This window comes from Crocodylus porosus, unplaced genomic scaffold (genome assembly GCF_001723895.1).
Source record: "Crocodylus porosus isolate Cpor-Errol unplaced genomic scaffold, CroPor_comp1, whole genome shotgun sequence".
NCBI classification, from domain to species: domain Eukaryota; kingdom Metazoa; phylum Chordata; order Crocodylia; family Crocodylidae; genus Crocodylus; species Crocodylus porosus.
In genome coordinates, this window is record NW_017728924.1 from 8960359 (window position 1) to 8982219 (window position 21861).

Genomic DNA, 21861 nt, shown 5'->3' on the forward strand with positions numbered 1-21861 from the left:
TGACCCCAGTACTTTTTCCTGCCCATGGCAGGGGGTCAGACTTGATGATCTGCTCAGGTCCCTTCTGACCCTACTAACTATGAAACTATTTCAGGACTGTCTCAGCTTAGTCAGAATGTGTTCAAATGCCAACAGTGGAACAGAGGCACATGTTTGGCAACTCCTACTTAGCTCTCCATACCCAATAAGTATATATTTGTATGGTCCACAGTACCTTACTGTGTGACTCTATCCCAGGCTGGGACTCACCCCCCCAAATTTTCTGAAGTTGCAATATGCACATAAACCTCTGCTATTTCTCCAGAAATACTGCCAGTTAAATGTCACCTGTGTTCTCTTTCTATAAAAGACATTACAAAACCCCCCTCCCATTCTCCCTACCCCAGAAAACATGCTTGCACACACACACACACACATACATCCCAACATACATCCCAACAGACTCACACACATATGTTCTCATATTCACACCGGAAAAAACAGCTTGCAAACTCCTGAAAGTGGAAAAAGGCAACTTGCAAATGTGCCTTTGTTTTTTATATGCACCCTCCCACCCTACCCCTATATTCCCCTTCCCACCCCAAGTAATTCCCTGTGTCCTGCCACAGCTGTTCCAAACTAAATATTCTTTTTTGTTTGTAGGTTTAAAAGATTATTTTACACTTGTGAGTGAAAGAAAAGAAAAGAAAAGGAAAGAAACAAAAAGAAAAGAAAAGAAAAGATTATCATGGGAATGAAATTCCCCTCTCTCACTGAATCCATGAGAGGATAAATGGAAACAAGCTGAGAGGAGATGCAGATGAAAGATTAAACTATTAATACTGAGAAGAAGAAAGATATGATGGTTCAGTGGCAAAATGGAGGCGAGGGCAGCACATTAGTGAGCACATTCAAAGATAAACTATTCTCCCCCCCTCCCCCACCCCACTTCCACTCTGTCTTTTTTCTTTAACAACTTCTCTGTCTTTTTAGGGTTTTTTGGTTGGTTGGTTTTGTGTTTACAGTGGTGAAGTCCTTCAAGCAAGAAACCAAAATGGAGACAAGAACAGCCTTCTCTTGAATTAAGACCCCTCTTCTGGTTTCCTGCCTGTCCCTCCCCACCCCCTCCCTGCCCTGTGTTGCTAAATGTGCTGAAAAGAGAAGAGTAAGCTTAGAATAAACCTAACAAACCAAAGGAGAAAATGCTAATAATAGCAAAGAGTAAAACCCAAACCAAAAAGACCACAGCACTCCTGTGTTGTCATTGTCTGAGTGTCTGTCCCTATCTCTCTTGGAGGCTGCAGGCATCAATTTACATAGTACAACCAGTAAATGAGGTTGAAGAATCCAAAGGTGATTGGAAAAATGATCCGTGACCACTTGTCAATGGTGCTGACATCTGCCAGGTCTGGGATTTTGAGCTTCAGCTTAGATGACCGCCGGCGGAGACGGCAGTTGGCACGGTTGCGGGTAGCGGCATGGTGGGTCAGTGGTACATGGCGGTCTAAGGTAAGGTGGTGGCCGAAGCCATCCCGAGAGGCCAGCTGCTTGCGGAACTGGATTCCTGAGCCTTCAAAAGACATGACAGAGTTTCGAGAGTCACCAACACTGCTCATCATGTCTGTGGCCAGCAGCTCATTGTTCATCTCCAAGGTGCTGAGGAGAATGTTGCCGTATGGATCAACCTGGAATGGGGGAAGAGAGAGGGCAGTGTTAACTGGGCACACACCAGGTCAGATTTTTCCTTTATGTCACTCCACTGACCACTGGGATAATTTGGATTATTTTCTACTGTAACAACAACACTGGTTGGGTCACCTGCCAGATGTTGAGCCTTGGACTTCTGGATTGGAACGCATGAGCCATCACTGCTGGACATCAGGAACAAGCTACATTACCTTGTAACAAACTAATGCAGCTCTGTAATGTATTCTGTCAATACAGGGGGCAAAGTGCCACCTGGTTCACGTTGGGTACCCCTGCCTTGTGTCCTCAAAGAAGAGGATGGTGCCTATGGGAGCAGGCAAATAGAACAAACATGGAGTAGGAATTTCCTTTGCACCTCAGGAGGAGAGTAGGCCCTCCTGCCCCCCCCCCCCACTCCATTTGTGAAGGAGCACACTATGGTCTAGCACTAAGGAATGAGGGGACTAGGTTCACCTCTCACAAAAGGGAGAATAGCCCCTCCCAAGCCCACTCAGACTGAATGAAGATAGAGCATCTGCTTTCTCCAGCGAGAAAAGAGGGAAGGAACTAACCTGCTCTCTCACCCTCTTCTCTTCATACCGGTGGCGCTCGTTGTTTGCCTTGTTAATCCTCTCATTCTGCTTCTTCTGCTGACGAGGGCCACGCCCAAAGAAAATGTAATTAACGAAGGCATACTCTAGGAGTGCCAGGAACACAAAAACGAAGCAGCCCATGAGATAGACATCAATGGCCTTGACGTACGGGATCTTTGGGAGGGTCTCCCGCAAGTGCGTGTTAATGGTGGTCATAGTAAGCACCGTGGTGACCCCTGCAAGGAGAGGGCATGTCTGTTACCAAGATGGAATGACTCCATATCATCCTCTCTTTTTGCTCTAACCAACCCCTCTGAGCAGTGCCAGAGAGAAGATGTGGGAGCCCTGGCTGCAGTCAGACAGCTCTCACATCTTCCAGTTACAAGGTCTTCCAGCAATAGAAGCTGCAGGAAGGGGTGAAAGTAGAAAGATAATAAGGAAAATTATAGCTGCTCTATGTCCTAAGTCTTGCTACAAGTCACTATAGGAAATAAAACAGGAGTCAGTTATCCAGGGGAGCATTGGCAGAGGAGGCTCAGAGTTGAGTATCACCAACATGACCTGTAACCATCCCTTCTGGCTTTCCTGTGCCTTAGTACCCTAGCAGATTCTTTTCCCCATCTTCCTCTGTTTGGTATGGCAGAGAACACCATGCTTTCACCTTCATCCCTCACTCTCCACTCTCACTGTCCTTTATGACTCTGAGATCTCTTTTATTTTGTATTTGCCTCTCTACCCCTTCTATTGTCTCCATTTCTCCTTGCCTCCTTTCCACTTTGCTTACTTTTCTAATTGCCTCCTATTCTTTTAGCTTTAGCCACTTCCTCCCCCTTCGGTCATTTCATTCCCCTTCAAGCCTGCTCAGAATTTTCCCTCCTGAAATAGGCTTCCTTCAGACTAGCACCTTCCGTTTCTTTCCCTCCAACTCTGTCACCAGAATCCTGATTCCTCTTGCTTATTTTTGTGGCTTTGGGTTTTTTTTCTCTTTGCTCCATCCCTTCTACTGTTCTCCCTTCTCCTTAGTCTTTCATCACTGCCCGGATGCAGGTCACTGACAGCCTTTTTTCAATGAGATATACCAGTAATAGGCATGTGACCTTTCTGCTGCCTTTGAGAAAGTAGACTGCTACCTCTATAACTTTTTCTTCTCTCCTCACTTTCATAGTTCAGCTCTCTTGGTTCTTCTTCTCCCTTGATGATCACTTGTTCTCTGTCCCTGCATCTTCCTTCATCCATCTCAAGCTCTTGGTGATTCCCCAAATTCTGTCCTTTGTCTCCAGTTTTATCATTTCATTTGGTGTGGGTCTCAAGTCTTTCCTGTCTCTATCCTCAACTCCTACTTATCTCTCCATTTTCATATCATCTACCAGTCTCCCGTGTATCCAGCTACCACCCCACTCAGTGTTGGCATAACCAAACCTCTTGGATCTCTGTTCTTCATCTCGTTTCTTTCCCTCCAACTCTGTCACCAGAATCCTGATGCCTCTTGCTTATTTTTGTGGCTTTGTTTTTTTGTCTCCTTGCTCCATACCTTCTACTGTTCTCCCTTCTCCTTAGTCTTTCATCACTGCCCTGATGCAAGTCACTGACTGCCTTTTTTTCAATGAGATATACCAGTAATAGGTGTGTGACCTCTCTGCTGCCATTGAGACAGTGGACTGCTATCTCTGTAACTTTTTCTTCTCTCCTTCTTGTCAATAAGCCAGTTATATTTGACCCTTCCTACCTCATATCCTCAAAGCAGAGACTGAACTGTGATTCAGAGTCTCACTCTTTTTAAATATCCACAACTTCTGCTCTTGGGGCAATGCACTTAAACACTGACCCTCAAGAGATGATGACAGCAGATGCCACTACATCTCTAATATTTGTAAGCAGAGGACTTCTATGCCTACATTTGGAGACTGCCTCAATTAAAGGTAATCCAGTGTTTAGATATTTAGTTTGTTCATTTATCTTATTGCCTCTTGACCAGGGACATTGCACACTAAAAGAAGCATCAACCTAGTCATTACAATAACTGTAGATGAAGACCCAGATACCAGGACGTGGTGGAGATGTTAGGATAAGGAACTCTGCATGTTTGAACTGGATCTTTCAGCATTCATTGTGGTTCTGCTCCTTTTGATCAATTAAGTGACAACAGAAAGATCAGCAAGTGTTTATTGTGATAGTTGGTTCTTTAAAAAAAAGAACATAAACAGCCTACTCTCCTAGCCCACCCCATCTCCAAGGAAACCCTTGTGGGGCATATCATGAAAAGACCTACCTAATGCCACCCGGGCAGCAGAAGCATCATAATTGATCCAAAATGAGACCCAGGAAAGGATAGTGATGAGGATAGAAGGCATATAAGTCTGTAGGATGAAGTAACCAATGTTCCTTTTAATCCGGAAACTCAGGGACAAACGGAGATATGAACCTGCCGATCAGATACCGAGAAGAGATGTCATTTGGCAGAAGGGCCAAGGCTGTGTGTGTAATAAGGAGGCAAGAGCAGGAAGAAGAATTACCCAGGAGTCATTCTGGTCCCTCCCTCTTACATGCAATAATAGTGGGGAATCCTATGTATTTGTCCTTCCATAGACGATGCAAACTCAGTCACCTTCAGGAAGAAGCTATTTGGAGCATACTTATTTGGGCCCACAGGTTTGGGTCTTTAACCACCAAAAAGCAGGCACCAAAAGAACACAGGTTCTTCCTTAAGCAGTGGAAGACAGAAGATTTCAACTCTTGGGTTCCATATTGACTCAGAAAAATAAAAAATAAAGTCTACTCCAATATAGTGTAAAACTGTATGTTAGACATCCTATGCAAACTCTGGACTGTACCAAAAGGATTCTCTCTGTCTTCACAGCTGAGATGGAACTCCTATTACTAACACACTTATGAGGTCCATGGTTAGGTGGGAGACTTTGAATGTAATATGGCTGATTCATCAACCTTCTTGTGCTGTCTCTTCTACAAAATGTCTGTGTAGGTGCACATCTCATTTTCCCATGTAACTTCCACAGAGGCCAATCCATATTGGGAAACTGCACACCAGACGTGCAAAAATCTGTAATTGTTTAAAATTGTTCCAGTTGCCTAGCTAACCTTTTAACAATCATCATCATCTATACTTTTACAGGGTTTTCCAGTGCCCAACACAATGAGCCCCTGATTTAAATTGTGGTCTATATAATGGGCATGGTGTTTTCTTACTAGTTAAAAAAGGCTGTAATCAAAATTCAAGCATGGCCAGCTTTCAAGATTAGCAATAGGTAAACCATCAGATGGGCAGTCTCACCATGTCCTTTCATCATGAACGCAAACAGATTTACTTCTCATTCAAAGGCTGCACACCTTCTTAAGGAAATATTATTCACGTTCTTGCGATCTCTATTGCAAATTCAAAAGCTAATTGGAAATCACTGGAAAGGGAGGCTGAAGTGAAAACCTTCTGATGAGACCCTGCTTGAGGGAAGTCAGCATTATGGCTAGCAACCTGGAGGATAACTTTAACAAATGGCACTATTTACTGCTTGCTGTCCAGATTCTAAGGAACCTAAAAATCAGAGTCAGTGGGCATAACAGAGAAACCAAGTTTCCATAGGGGCATTCAAAATTAGGACCCTTGTCTTCAAAAATCCCAGGCAAGTGCTTCAGCATCCAAGTCAGAGAAGCAGTCACCTAGACTTTTTCCAAAAGAATAATTACATATCACCTTAAGCCTTTTAGAAAGAACCCTACCTGTGGTGAAGACCACTTCTCGGGTGACCAGTCTCTGCTCAATGATGGTGAACTGGGGAAGCTCCAGCATTTCCATCCCAGTGACAGCTGAGTCATTTCCTTGCCAGAAGAACACAATGTCATCAACCGTGTAGCCGTCTGTAGGGGTGGAGAAGACAGGGGCAACCTGAGTTGACAAGTCGTGGGAAGCAGCACTTCCATTTTTATAATGCTTTTTTGTTTTTACTGAATTTACCCAAACAAAACCCATTTATCAGTAAATAGTAAACACAGGCTCCTCTTGGGGGAATTTTATGTTTCCCCCGATTAGTAGAATAGCTACCAGGAGAAGGGAAGAAATGGCTAAGATACCTAGTCCTTCTGAGATTCAGAAGTAGAAGATGAAGATGGGGATTGGCTCTCCAATTTGTGGCCTGTGCCCCACAATCCTTCCTGGTTTGTGTACATCAGAAGCTTGTATTAAAAGCAATATGTGCAGCTTTTCATTCATGAGGTGTCTGCAGGGGGAGATCACATATTGCTTTTTTGGGTAAGGACCATGAAAACAGAATCTCTGTTTAAATAAAATATTTGAGCAAACAATGTGGTGAATTAAAAAATATCTAGAATTTAGGACATTTCCCTAGATTCTAGACATTTCTACTCTGGTCAAAATTTGACCCTAGAGTAGTTGACAGTATTTTCTGGGAAGCTGAATGCTTTGATTAAGGAGCATTACTAGTATTACAAGTGGCAAGGAGGAGCTGGTAGCTCTGAGGGTCCATAATAACCTAAAATAAATACTCCCTTAGGTTCGATTCTGCCCTGTGAAGGGGAAAGATGTGGCATGTACAGTCACAAGGTAACAAGTGCTAAGCAGAACCTGGAGTAGTGTCAGGCACAATCCTGCATTTGCCAACTTGTAGCAAGAGAGGCCATCAAGCGAAACACACAGGTAAGTGTCTCAGTAGCATGTTGATCACACTTCTTTTTGCTGCCCTATTTTTACCTCAGAATCTTGAGACTTAGGTTTTCTCTATACACAAAATAAACCCAGATTAAGGTAAAGAACAACTGTTTTTTCTTAGTGACTTCATATGTGGATATTCCTTCCACTGGCAATGGTGTTAATCAGGACCAGTTTATCAGGGATGATCAGGGAGAAGCACTTCCATGTGTAGATGAGTTCTAAGAGGAAGTGTGAAAGGAAATTTTATTTCTCATTGCAAAAGACTAATTCTTAACCTTATTGTATCTAAAGACAGCCTTTGCTCATAACATGCACTGCAGAACAGGAACCTTGCAGAGCACAGCCCTACTTAACGCTGTTTCACTTAGCGCTATTTTGCAATAACACGCATTTTAAATTGATACCTGATTCCACTTAGCACTCAGTAAGTTTTGTTATAATGCTCACGGTTGCCATCTTGAGTCATTAAAAGCACTTTCAGTTACCATCTTGGGTTGTCAAAAATTTTCGGTTTTGCTTTATGCTCATTTAACTTAACGCTCAGTTTTTCAGAAATTAGTTAAGAGCTCTAACCGGGGGGTTGCCTGTATTAATACTGGCAATATTCAGGGAACCAGCTGGGTGGTTTGCTGCTTGGTGTGCAGATGTCCACAGGCACCATCATGACCTTATGGTAGTGCTGACTTAAGCAATGGAGTAGAGTAGCCACAAGTTAGATAGGTCATAAACACTGAGCTCCTCTTCCAACCCTGGAAGCATATGGCTCCTCCACAGCAGAGTTTAGATGTCTAAAGGTGGCACTAGGGCAAACTACTAAGTCTTGCCCATTATTTGCCCATTATTACATGTATTCAAAGGTGCTAACATTTTTTCCAAATATTGGACCAAACTCACAAGTGGGGTAACATGGATGTTCCCCAGTTGAGGATCTGGTTCACTAAACTAACTGATGGCCTCGTGTTTCTAGATATTGGGGATGGTGCTCCTGCCAGATGGTGCTTCACTATTTTTCCCTATTTTGGGAAAAAAAGGATTGTCACTGTTGAGGCAGATGAGCTAGGGCTCAGCATTCCTGTTACTCAGCACAGCCCTGTTCCCACACCCACTGCCAACTCCCATTGACTTGAATGGCACAGGGTCAGGTCATAAGGTCCCAAAGATCCACTGAGATTCAGGTCAGAAGGAACTGTTAGGCCACCTTATCTGATTTTCCTATATTATAGGCAATTGCATGCCATCCAGTCACCCCCTGCAATGAATCAAATAACCTGTGCTCATGTCTGGCTAAAGCAGATTTGAAGACAGCAAGAAACATCAGAAGTCTTCAAATCCATTACTCTCCTTGTTAATTGATTACAATGGTTAATCCCCCAATTGTTAAAAATTAATTTCTTATTATTAACTTGAATCTTTCTGGACTGAGTTTCTGGTCCCTGGCCCTTGTTCTGCTTTTTACCACTAGATTAAAGAGCGCTTTAGAACCCAGTGAATGCTTCCCGTAGAAGTACTTATGAACTACAAGCAAGTCACCCCTCATTCTTCTTTTTGATAAACTACAGTAGTTGAGTTCTTTAAGTCTCTTATCACTGTAAACAGTAGTTCTAGCCCTCAAGTCATTTCTGTGGATCTTACCTACACAATTTCCAATTTTACAAAATCCATCTTAAAATGTGGACCTCAAAATTGGACAAAACATTCTACTACTAGTTTTACTAATATTATATATAGAAGTGAAATTATTTATTTACCCCCTACTCTCCTGCTTTACCACACCAGCTGTTTTTGCCACTACATTGCAATGGAAGTTAGTGTTAAGTTGCTCATCCACTATGGCCCTTACATCTTTTTCAGAATCACTATTTCCAGACATACTCCACAATAATGTAGGGATGGCCTGTATTCTTTGTACCTACATGTAGAACTTTTAATTTGGCCATATCCGAACGCATTTTGTTTGGAAGAGTTACGCTTATCAAATAATTCAGATTGCTTTCTCTAACTGTCCTGCCATGATCTTCCCACATCACTGGGCATGGTTTTTGCAACAAGACCACATTATTACAGACTTAGTGGATTAGAGGAGGAGAGGCTAGCAGAGCTGCAGCTGGTGATAGGACTGAAGGCAGAAGCATTTTTCTGGAACCACATCCCAAATGGTTCTCAAAGTGACATGTTACATGATGCAGAGATGCACCACTACAGTCTTTCTCCATGCAGTCAGTCCAAACCATGTTTCTTTTCTTTTGGCTGAGTTACAGGTGGACAAGTATTTATTAGATTTACATGAATACTTAGTTGATACCCCAAATTTAACCTATCTTGCAGTTGGCATAAGCAGCTGTGGTAGACATGAATGTCTTCCGGATTCTACTTGTGTACTCTGTTTTTTAAATCCATTTCTGTGTCACTGTGAATGAGCTATTTTGGTGGTTTTTGAACCTTTGTTTATGTAGCACTTGGACATAAAATAAAGAATGCTACAATTCCAGAGCTGTGCTCCTGACATCGTCAGTCACGTTGGCATGCAAATAAGGAAGTAAATGAAATGGAGCCATTTTGATTTCCAATTTGCCAAATACATAAAAGGCAAAAGCGTTCAGGAGATAAATGTTGTCTCTTCCACCCTCTGCATGAGTTTTACAAATACTGCAAAGAAAACCAAAGTGCTGACTCTAACAAATTGGACTGATAGTACTCCACTGACAGCAAAATCATGAGATGGGGAGTTGTGGGTAATTCTCTGCTTCCTGTTTTCTTGGTTAAACTGCAAAGTATCCTTAAAATACCGAGAGGTGCCAGATATGATATATCATTAGTACCACCAGCAGGACCTAATTTACATTCCATTATCCTGGGACTTACTGACATAGAAATAGTTATGAGGCAAGATGGAGGTTTTACATTGTGGATGCATTGGGACCATTCTTATAGGAAATACAAAGTAATCACTACATCACCATTATGGTGAGACCCAGCATTTTGCACTATTCCTGTTGGAAACCATAGTGCATTTTTTATAAGAAAGGGATAACTACTCACCTGGCTGTGAAATGGTACTGGTGTTAAGGATGGCTTCACAACGGAAAGATTTTAGTTCTTGCCCTATTGCTGGAGTCCCATTTCCCCACACCGTCTTGACTTTTCATTTCTGGGTTTTCACCTGTGCCTCTCATTCTTTAAGTGGGGGACTGAAGCAACCAGGCCAGACTCTTTCCTTCTCCCCAGCCCAGGTACAATATATGAGATAACTGGGTATGGCACTCACAGGGCCCAGTCTGGGGCAGAGAACAAATGCTACACAAGTGGGGAGGGTGAAGATGATGGCAGATCTCAAGCAGCTCTGAGTGAAAAACAGCATGGAGTACACATGGGTGGAGCAGGGGAAAGCTGAAATAACATGCAGGGGATCCCCTGTTTTCCCCCTTCTTATGACGTATGCAGTACTTCTTATGGGGACTGGGAGGGATGGAAGTGGAAGGCACGAGGCATACGCACAGCTCTCAATTTCTAGTGTGCAGTTCTGTTGGTCCAGAGGGTATCTCCTCAGATCCATCATGCAAGCAGCTGTGGTGGTGATTCTGAAAGGGGAAAAAAATAAAGGAAGATATGAAAGTCAGGCAGCATTAGGGGCTGCTGTTTCCATAGTAACCGGGGAGAGCCGTTGTGGAGGAGAGGTAGATGTATGGGGTGGAGGACAGAACACATTGCTTAAACCTTACCCTCAATGGCCTGGTTTAATCTTTCATGACTCACGTCATCAAGGCTGTATCTTTAGTAAAGGTGCAGTGGGGTGAGGGGAAGGCATAATGTTTTCTCCTCGTATATAGACGGAGAGAGAGACAGAGACAGAGACAAAAAAAGTAAGAGTAGGCAGAGCTTTGGAAATGAGAGGGAAAAAGAGATGCTTCTGTTTGCAAGAGAGATAATATATTTGTCTTTTATATTTATGTGTATGTTGATTAAGTTGCTCTGCAGTGAGGTATGAGGAGGAATAATTTATCACAATATCTATCTATCCTTCCATCCATCCTTTCCCAGTCCCCATGACACCCACCCTATTCTATTGATCTACCACTCTTCACCCTAATCCATCTCATCTGCCTTTCTGTCATGGGGTCTGATATCCAAATGCCACTATCTGGACCTTTCTTTATAATGAATTACATGTTTCCTTGTCTTTCGGTTCACAATTCTACGCACAAATTTGGTGTAGCCCAAGCAGTTTGGAATTTGGGATTTTGATGCAAGTGTGCACACGTCTTTTCCTAAACACACATGTATATTTTTGTCACCGTGTCTTGATGTGGGGCTGGGAGAGTCCATGAGCATGTGGCTGTCCATTTGAAAAGGTGTGGGTGAATACATTTGCATGCTGTGACCCTATGCAAGATTTCTGGAACAGAGTAATTCATCCCGTGGCATTGCCATTACCCCACTCTGTCCTCATACACACTGGAATTTCTGCCTCTCACCTAATCTCCCAGTCTTCTTTTAATGCAATCTCCTTTCCATGCAGCATGCATGTGTGAGAGTAGCTAGCAGGGAAGGATCAGTTCCCTCTCCCCTTTCTCAATTAACCATCTGGAAGGCATTAATCAAGCAACACATTTTTTATGATGCAGGCATAACTACTGAACTATTAACGGGAAAGCTTTGTTATCCTTTGAGCCTTGTCATTGGGCAGATGGAGAGACCAGAGAAAAGGAGACTCAGATCAATCCAAAAAAATCAATAAGGAAGAGAAAAGAGCTAGAACAAGAGAAGAGGATTGATAAAGAGGTAAAGGGGGTTAGGGGAGGCAAAGGAAAGAGTGATAACACTCAACTGAGTCATGGATGCACATGGAGGGGAACAGAGAGCACGCGCATCAATGAACAGCTGTCTCTTTAAGAAATCTTGCATGTTAAATTTATCTCTCTGCTGTCTGCAGAGACTGTTTGTAGAAGATGAAGCTTTGAGGAGAGCCTTTGCCACTGCCTGCTGTGCTATAAATAGACCCAAAGAGATGGAGGAAATTTATATATATCCTCCCTGGGTCTAGATACAACATTGCAACTAGCCTGGAAGGAACTTAGGTAGTAACACTTTAAATTAAAAGTTGGTTTAAAGGGGGAAGGCGGTGCAATCCAGTCCCAAACAATCACAGCAGAGTCTACATTTAATCTATTGTTTTTATGGTATTCAAGATTCACACCTCCAGTAAAAGAGCTGGAAAGACAATTTCTCTCCAAATCCTATTATTTCCGAACAAGTTCATTAGAGTTCATAAGACATCACAAGGGAGCAGGCACAATAAATACCCATGGGGGACCCAAACCTCTTTAGGAGATGCCTGGGGGACAGAACAGTGGCCAATGCAGGCATACACCAAGACGGCAGATTTGTGGCTGGGTATGACTCATCCCTACGCTGCACTCAGCACACACTGTATATATTATACCACACCCATGGGAAACAGCATCCACAAATGTATTCTTTGTTTTCCCTACAGTGTAAGCTGTAAAAATGTATTAAACAAAGATTGTCCACCCAATTTACAGGAGCTGGTGGGCTAAAACCTTGCATAGTGTCCAGTCCAAGATCACTGTCTGTCTAGCTTGCCTAAACAAAGGGCACTGAGGGGAAACACGCTCTGATCTTGGCATAGGCTCACAGCACAACTCCAGACTTGCATCACAACTCAGCCATCACCTGCAGTGCTGGTTTCCAATAAAGAACACGGCATGGAGTGCTAGGGATGCAGCACTCCGGAGGCCAAATCATGTCCTTGCTGGTATCAGCATAACTCTGGAGCTGCACCATTGATTTGATTAGGTATATGCTAGATTTATACCAAGGTAACTTATGCAGGATTTGACCTTCCAAGTCTGATCAAATAATGTCTTTCCATTTTAATATGTGGGGATGTTCATTCCTGTGAGGTAAACAGGAATAAAGGTTATATTGGTTTCAGAGTATCAGACAATTGCTCCTCTTCCTTACAAATAAAATCACAGGTCCTTGACTGGCCAGCAGGTGTGTGACCTGCTGACTGCCTACAACCAGGTAGTAAGTTGGTCAGCTGTGACCTGTCCTGCTCACCTCCCATGCTGTGATGTTACCTAAGTGACTGAAGGGAGAGCAGGTGGACTCAGAGTTCTGCCCCAGCAGCTGGTGGGAATTCTTTTGCTTTTCAAATGCGTGTCTTGGGGTCCCTCTGACTGTGCCATCTGGACTCCATGAAACAATTTTTACTCCTCTCCTGAATTACTGTCACTGATGGTACAACCAGAAAGGTGAATGTTCATATCAAGGGTCAGCAATTAATGAATGCAGCTCAGTTTGCTGCTGCTTGTCACCTGGCTGCCACCACTACCTCCCTCACCAGCAATTCCATTTCCCACTGCTTTCCTCAACTGCTGATTGTTGCCACCTTCCCAGTTTGGCAGGCTAAGTAAAATTTCTTTATTGAACAGAGCAGACAAAATGGAAGACTGAGCCAAATGGGTTACCTATATTGGCACACTGACAGAAGCCAAAGGCCTGATTTGGACAGCTGGCCTGTTGACTTCAGTTGGTACTGAGCCAGGTCCTAAAAGTACAGACACGCTTTTTGAGGGGAGGGAGGAGTCACTCAGATACTTGCACTGTCTCTGGGTAGTGTGTGGTACGTGGTACCATGGTAACTTGGAGGCACAATGCTACCTAATATAAAGCAGGGGTTGGCAACCTGCACCCCATAGGCTAAAGAGATTTTACTTAGCAGCATTACTGTACAGTAGCATCCCTGAACAGCTTTCTGATTATGCTGACTGTGCAATAGCTCATTACTACCGCATTAGTGCCATGTGGTGCTACTGTGCAGTTGTAATGAGCTACTGTGCAGTGAGCATCTCATGTAGAAACAGCCACTGCCCCTTCCATGTTGGCTATCTCAAACAGGAGATGAAATGCTGAGGGAACTAGGAAACTTCATTCTCCTCTCATAACCACAGATGGTCCAGAGCAGGACTAGGCACACTAGCAATCTCACTGTACCCCAGCCCATACTGTACATGCTCTGCAAGCAAGGCAGGCTGGCATCCAAGGCCATCAGACTAGTACTGTGTTAGGTGTAGATGTTCAACAACACTCTGTTTATTGGGTCGATGCAATGCGTTTCACATAGGAGATGAAACAGGCAGGCAGACAGACATTCTAATGTTTGTCTAATAAGGACTATTGAAAGGCTGTCTGTTGAAAGAGTAGTAAAGGGTGACAGCAAAAGGACGAAAATGTGGGGGATTGGGAGGGATGACAGCAAGTGTGGGAAGGGAGGAGAGGCAAAGGGCCACAGAACAGATAGGGGAGATGACAGGATGGAGTGGAGGAAGGAAGGAAAATAACACGAGGGGTCATGAGAGGTAGTGATGAAAAAGAGATATCAGGAAAGCAGGAAAAGAATGAGAAGTTAAAAGATAAATCAGAGGAGGGGCAGAGCCTCACTCTGTAAGAAAGGAATCTAAGAGAAAGACAACAAACCCATCCTACCGTGATAGTTACAGACAGAGAGCAGTGCCTCCAGGAGAAATGACAAAAGAGAAAGGCAGAGAAAGGGACTGGAGAAAACCAGAGGGAAGGATGTCACCTTCCCCCTGACATTAGAGTTAGGCACTGGAATGCTGCCAAACTGTATCTTTCCCTAAAAATATATTCAAAATGGTTGTGGTGTAAAATTTTTCCTACTTGGATACCCAGTACCAAGGAAGGAAGGAACTCAGTGGTAATTTGCACAGTGAAATGACCTGCTTTCACAGTCCTTCAGTGGCCACAAGCACTGCCTAGACATGATCTCCCCTGCTACCCTATCCCTTCAAATCATCACCCCTTTCACCCCATCCCCTCTGGAGGAAGATATAGTTCTGCCCTTCCATGGGAATGATGTTATGTAGTCACTCTGCAAAACAGCAAGGAGGAAACAGAGCTACCATTTCTTTACATTGCTGGCAACATGCACACATTACATTTTGAGTAGATGGGGCAGTAGGAAAATTGCAGATTATTTTAAAGGGGGGATCTAATCTCTGGATGCGTTGAGCAGTTCAGACCAAAAAAAATGTGGTTAGTGTGTGTGTGTCCCCACTGCCCTCTAATGGACTGTGCGTCATGGACACTATATTTTGATAGCAGATGCTGATAGTTCTTCAGTACAAGCAACAGAAGCACAATATTTTGGAGCAGAAGCCATGAAGCTATGAGAGGCCACTGCATAAAAGCTGGTGACACCAGTGAAGTGCCTTGGTAGCTGCTGATTTGTTACACCTTGAACTATTCCCCAGCCAGAGCTTGAACTAAACCTTAATGGAATGCCCACTTAAACCCCTTTCTTCTCATATTCTCATCACCGACATTTCTGTAAAGTAGAAAAGAGAGGCTGTTCTCTCACTATGACTTGCCAGGTGCCCTCATTGCCTGCTGCATTCAGGGAAACTTATTGAACTGCCTGCTTAGGTGAGAACCAAAACTCACAGCAATAATACAAGGGAGCCTTTTTTCATTAGATTCTCATTAGATAAGAAGTCTGGACAAAATTATAAAAAGCACTGGGAACAAGTGGGAAGAGGCAAATGGAATCTTTAAAGGGTTTTTCCTATCACTAACTTGGACAGAGGATTATTAGGCTCTATGTATGGGTGACAGGAAGGGGAAAGAGCCACCTCAATTTCCTTTTTCCATTACTTACCCTATCTTCATGAGCTGAGAGCAGTAAGGAGGACTGCCTCATCTCCATTGTAGCTCTGCCAGGACTCCTGAATCATAAAACTGATCACTTAAGGGCTCCCCGTCTTAGAAACTTAGTTCACAAATACCCACCGCCCATATCAACCATTTATTTTCCTTCTCTGATCCTTCTTTGTGCTGTTTGTTTATTAATGGCTTCTTAGAGTGATTACTTAAGGCTGCAGGCATGGAGGGAAACACTCAAAACCAGTATTATAAGACTGCCATGTTCAAGTCTTTGCCTATGCTGGTCTCAAAATCTAAAGCCTGGGATAATTTCTAGAGCATCTGCTCCAGACAACTTCCTAGAACAGCCCTGAATTGCCTCATATCCCAATTTCACTCAGTTTTCTGCCTCATCTGTTCCCTCTGTGCCTTTAGCTCATGTCTCAATCACAGTAGCTCCCTCAACAAAACTTCTCCTTTCTACTTATTCAGGTACATTCTTGGGGCTCTCATTTTCCATTTTTTTCTCTGCATCTTAATGAAGTGGCTAGGGAAAAAACAGCCATTAACTGTTAGATTCAAATGGCAAATTACTGCCCCAGGCTACCACTGATTTCAAAATAAGCAGGACCAGACTTATAAAGGGGATTGTGGATCTTTCCATGGAAAGAAACTAAGACAATTGGACTTGAATCAAAAAGAGCAAAAGGCACTCTCAGTTTGTTTCACATGTATCGCTTTTTTTCAGTCAGGCATTGGTACAAGCCCTCATACACAGACCAGTCAAAGAAACAATGTTTTGGGGTTTTTTAGCTCTGTAACAGGGCAGCCTGTCCCCTGTAAGAGGAAACAGTCAACACTGTTAAGAGAGCCCAGCTGCAGGGCCTTTGGATAATGAGGGTGTATCCCACGAGAAGCTTGAAACTTCCCTGGAGAGAGCAGAGAGAGCAGAAAAGGAAGCAAGATGTGCACCGAACAATTTGCTGCATGGAGGGGTCAGCCTGCTGTGCTAAGGTCACAGCCAAAGGGGTTCCCATCACAGCACCCAAGACAGGACAGCATAGTTTTGTTTTGCTTATTTTCTTTGTTTAAAAGACTGGTTTTATTTGGGAAGACTAGTGAGGAGCTCCTTAGGGAGCAAAGCCTGCCTGCAAAAGCCAGTTTAAGAAACCTCCTCACAAGCTCCTTTTAGCAACTTCTTATATTTCAGTTCTCTTGAGAAAACAAAGGCAGTACAATCCCTTAAGGACAAAGACATAAGAAGCACAGGGATGTTAGCATCGGCAGTTGGAAGGAGACACAGAAGCAACAGGTCCATAAGTGGGACATGTGAGGGCTAACCTCAGGCTTTTGAGTAGGGTAGAGTGAATGAGGTGGGTGGACCAGACAAAAGTCACATTTTGCTGATTGAGAAAACATTCAAATACTCAAGTCCTAAAATTTTTGAAGTCATTTTATAAGAATGTGCTAGAAAATGTCATCTTCTACTTGGCCATTAGCAACTTCCAAAGGCCCAGTAGTTTTATAAATCACTAGTGAATTTTGCTTTTTCTTTAATATATTCCTTGCAAATCCTTGTACATCATACCACAATCAGCAGCATGGCAAAAGCTTGCAAGTGTTTGCATTGACTTCACATGTGTAAAGTGTGTTCCCTACTTCCAACACAGTTTGACTATGCTCCCCTTCCTTTCTCAAGTGAATGCCATGTGTGCTTTCTTTGTAAATGTACAGCATGCAAAGGAATCAAAATGGAAAACACAAGTGGTTCTGGACCAATGCGCATTGGTATAACAGGTGAAAACAATCCATTGGGGCTGGTTTCTTCAGAGTCCAGCCCCAAATCCCCTGAGGCTGTATGTTTCAGTGAGTCAAGCATCCTACTCAGCCCCTTTGTGCCATTTCAAAGTACCACATGATAGGCAAGCACTTTCAGGATCAAGGGACATTCACACTGGATTCATACTGGATGAAATGTAGTATGAATTTATGAAAGGGATTATATGGCATGGTTGCCTCAGACAGCAGGAGACTGGATTCAATGATTCAGGAGATCCCTTCCCAGTTCTAGATTCCTACAAATTGCAGAGGATGGGGAATATTGGGGCCAAGAGGAATTGACTGAACAATAAAGACCCATGAATTATATCCTGGGGGATCAACAGATGTACACTGAAGTCCATTGCTGGACCTCCGTGGTAAAAGGGTCTGGAAAAGCACAGCACTAAACACGAGGTGAAAGGTACATTTTCCAAATTACTTTTTGTGAAGAAAAGTGTCTAACCTAAGGCATTCTTTCATAATACCCAGCATGAGTTAGCAAGAGACCTTCTCTACAGTGACTAAAATGCTGCAAGTTGACAACAACTGCAGAATATCTGCTATGGGTTAGTCATTCCAACTATATTGGTTTCCCTCTTTCATGGCATCGTGGACATTAGAGGTGGGCAGGATCTGTGGGATCCTCTGAGTTCCCATCCCCCAGTTCCAGGCTGGCTCCTGACAATTTATTCTTCAGGGCTGGGATTTTATCTTCATCTTCTGGAAAACTATTCTGACATTTCACTTATATTTTACTTTTCTTATGCATCATTCCTTGCTTGTAACTGTGCTCCTTGTGCCACTCCAAATATGGGAATTTTCTCATTCCCTTGACATTAGCCTGCAACCAAACCCAAATGATAGCTTTGACAATAGCTCTTTTCATGATGTGTCTACTCTCAGCCCCGTGATGAGTTTAAGTCACTTTTCCTGAATCCCTTTCTGTGTCCCTACAAATTTCTCTCAATGAGCTGTCCTAGCATTTCAGGAGCAGGCTTTTCTGAGAACTTCATGGTGCAACAATGCTTCATGAAGCCTGGCAGGATTTTATGATGCAATATGGGCTCTGACTCAGCTGCTGGGCCTTGGGATATTTGTTTAATGGAGCCCCTCAGGCTGAGTTGGTGTGTTGCTTCTGATGGGGAGCTCTGATATGTTTTCTTCTGCTTCTGCCTGCAGAAGTAAGAGAATAGACAGAGCCTAGTAAAAGTCATGTCAGATCTCCTACACTAGCACTCAGAAGGCCATGTGGACAACTGAATTGCCCCTTTCTCATTTCCCAGACCAGTGCCTTCAACTGGCAACAGTACAACTATTTTGCTGGCCTCTGATAGCAGGAAGAGTCAAAGGCTCTGAGTAAAGAGATCAAAGAACAATGTAGGGGTGTTCCTCTAGGATGAGGCAGAAGGCTCAACCCTTGAGAGGCCAAAATGAAACAGGCTCCCTAGAGCTCCTGAGAGGGGTGCTGGCCACATGATCAGTGCAAACTTGCTTGGCCCTCATTATAGCCCCATGGCAATCTAGGCACCAGTGGCCATAAACTGCGCGATGGATTGGGAACTGGAGCTAACAGAGAGCACTGGAATCTATACTTTGCAGATAGGTCTGGGATGGAAGAGTAGTAGGAAGGATCTGGGCCTCTGGAGGAGCATGCTGATTTGCAAGGAGACAGCCCAGGTTGCATTGTTCAGATAGGAAGGTGCAGTGTGCTCCTTTTCTAGCCTCAGCCCTTTGAGGTGAGTTTATTTCCTTATTTCTCCTAACATAAAATGGCAATGTGCCTGGACTTGTGTATGTGGGTGCATGCTCATTTGTGTTTATGAGTAGGGAAGCAGGTGTGTTTAGTCTGCAGTCTATATGACCACACATACACAGATACACAAATTCACTTTAAAGAGATGATAGCGAAATGTTATAAACCATCTTTCACAGAAACTTTTCCTTCATGCCTCAAACTACAAATAAGTTGCAGTTCCGATGTTCTCTCTTCAGAATGCACTAAACGCTATTCTGTCATAACCACCCCCCCTCTCCAAAAAAAAAAATCTTTGCTTGTGAGGATGCCCCTTAGTATTTCCACAGAGGTTTTCAGTCTTAAGGTCAAATCACTCTGCATTGTTTTGGCTGTTCAGAAGACAATCCTCAGGCTGATTAGTAGTCCAGCTTTGCATCTGACTTGTTGCCCACTCTCAGCTGCACTTCTTCCTCCTGCAGCCCTGACAGCTCTCTATCACTGGAAGTCAAGGAACTTTGAAATTAGAGATAATCAAAGCTAGGAATATCTATTTAAGGGGAATTTAAAACTTGTTTTCAATCTTAATCACAACACATCCAAATGGTTTCAAAATTTCCTGCAAAATTAGTTTTCCAAAAAACCCCAAAATATTCATATTAGAATTTTTAAGAATGATATTGTATGGATTTATATTAATGGAATTAAATAATATAATGATTGCAATGATTTTGTGACATTGTTATTTGAATAAAAGCATAAAACTTTCTTTAAAATAGGAGATACTTTTATCTAAAAAGGGTATTTCAATCAGTATTAAATTGCAACTGTTTTAAATTATTTAAAAAATATAATAAATAGGATGTTTCAACTAATATGCATCATATTGAAATGTCAGCACTAACATTGGTGCATAATGCCTCAACATAATGAAAAATAATAAAAATATGTGTGTGAAAAACACATACAAAATAAATACAATTCAAAATGAAATTTTAGAATTATTCTATGGAAAAAAAGTTCCCATTTTAAATTTTTTCCTATGGATATTTCATTGAAAAATGATACAATCTGGAAATAAATTAAAGAAAAACATTGTTAGAAACAAATTTTCCAAAAAAAAGAAGAGAAAAAAAAAGAAAGCTGTTTCAACAGCTAGTGAAGAAGTTGTTTCCAGCCAGCTAAATCAAGCTTATTCTCCCCATTTATTTGTATTATTTCCCCCACACTGAATCATATCTTATTATTTTCCTGTTCAACTCTTTTAGGGTTCTCCTCTTTCACCCAATGCCTCTTCCTTCTGTCATATTTGATATTCTGTCCCAGTTCAGTGTCACCTCTGAATGGCATTAAGCTGCTGGTTATGCCATCTCTTAAATTTTTAATGAAGGAGCTAGACAAGACCAGATCTCATGTTGACTCCTAAGAAACTTCTCTCCCCAAAATCACCTCTTCTGACACAAAACATTTCTTTAAATTAGTTCCACTTGTTGGTGACTGCCATGAGCCTTTGATCCAAACCAAAGCGAGTTAGTTTTGGAGTAAGCTTTTTGTCAGATGCTGTGTATTAAGTGGTTTCATGAGATGATCTTACATGTGCTGCATCCCCTTCATCCACTTATCTCTTAAATGTATCAAAGCAAGCACATGTGCATCTTTCCAACATAGGGACTTTCACAATGAGCAACTGGGGAAAATAAAAGACTTCATTTACTCATGAAAACAAATAGTATCTTGGAACCTGGTCTTAGTCTCTCTGAAGTTAAGAGCAGAGCTCTCATTAATTCTGGTGGGCCATAACTGGGTCCCTGGTGGTTTATTCTGAGCCTTTCTGCTGGATGTACCAGTTTTCTGGTAGGGAGCTGGAATGACCCAGATCAAATCTGAGGTTAACAGGCACTATGACCTGGCTGTCTCCACTGCTCACCCTGCCACCTGAGTGTGGTGTGGGGTAGACAGAGCCTCCTCACTCCCCTAGCAGCTATCACTGAAGCTATAGCTCCAGAGTCTGGATTCAAAGGCTCCAGAGGTTGTAGATTGCTGATCCCTGCACCACAGCATAAACATCACAGGGATAAAGCCACTAGAATATAACTTTCTGCATTCCCACATCAGTTTTAAGGTATTTGTGTCAAATTTTTGTTCCAGCTCAGCTTCAGTTTCAGACAGAACCTGCCATGAATTTAGACTCCTTTGCTTGAGACATAGTGCCCTGCAAAGAGAATGACCAACACACCAGAAGTCTAACAAATAGCATCAATGAATAACTTCACTGCAGGATCAACTCCTAGATGGGGGTGGGGCAGGAAAGATGGTAGGATATGAAGACAAAAACAAATACTGGCACATAGCAGAAAAGATCAAGACAACTAACCTTGAGAAACACAAGACAGATAGTCAGTACCAAGAACAGGTTTCATACTAGAGAGAAACTAAGTGTTAAACTGTTTTATCAAATAAGCCATCAAATGCTACAGAACCCCAAAGAACCCAAACTGAAGCAAGGAGGCAATGTTCAGAAGAACCCTGAAATTGTCCTCCAATATGTTTGTGGATACAAGTACTTGGTAGCAGCAAAAACACAAAAAGCAAATTTAGAAACTAAGATGAAGTCTTATAAAAATGATGACCCAGATCTCTATGAACAAGATGGCTGGATCTATTAAACTGTTCCCTGGGGCATG

At 42.7% G+C, this 21861-nt stretch overlaps 1 protein-coding gene across 2 annotated transcripts in view; it reads right to left on the minus strand.

Moving 5' to 3' along the window:
* Positions 1-1081: 1081 nt before the first annotated feature.
* LOC109313632 (gamma-aminobutyric acid receptor subunit beta-4) overlaps positions 1082-21861 on the minus strand; it is a 132151-nt gene continuing 111371 nt past the window's right edge. Inside the window, exons 5-9 of one of the 2 annotated variants that reach the window (XM_019540282.1) lie at positions 10435-10517; positions 5991-6128; positions 4528-4680; positions 2250-2494; positions 1082-1664 (exon numbers count right to left, since the gene is read on the minus strand). In XM_019540282.1, coding sequence (XP_019395827.1) covers positions 1287-1664; positions 2250-2494; positions 4528-4680; positions 5991-6128; positions 10435-10517 — 997 coding nt within the window. In that variant the 3' untranslated portion in view covers positions 1082-1286. Of the gene's footprint in view, positions 1665-2237; positions 2495-4527; positions 4681-5990; positions 6129-10434; positions 10518-21861 lie in introns of both variants that reach the window. The other variant, XM_019540281.1, reaches the window with a different exon arrangement.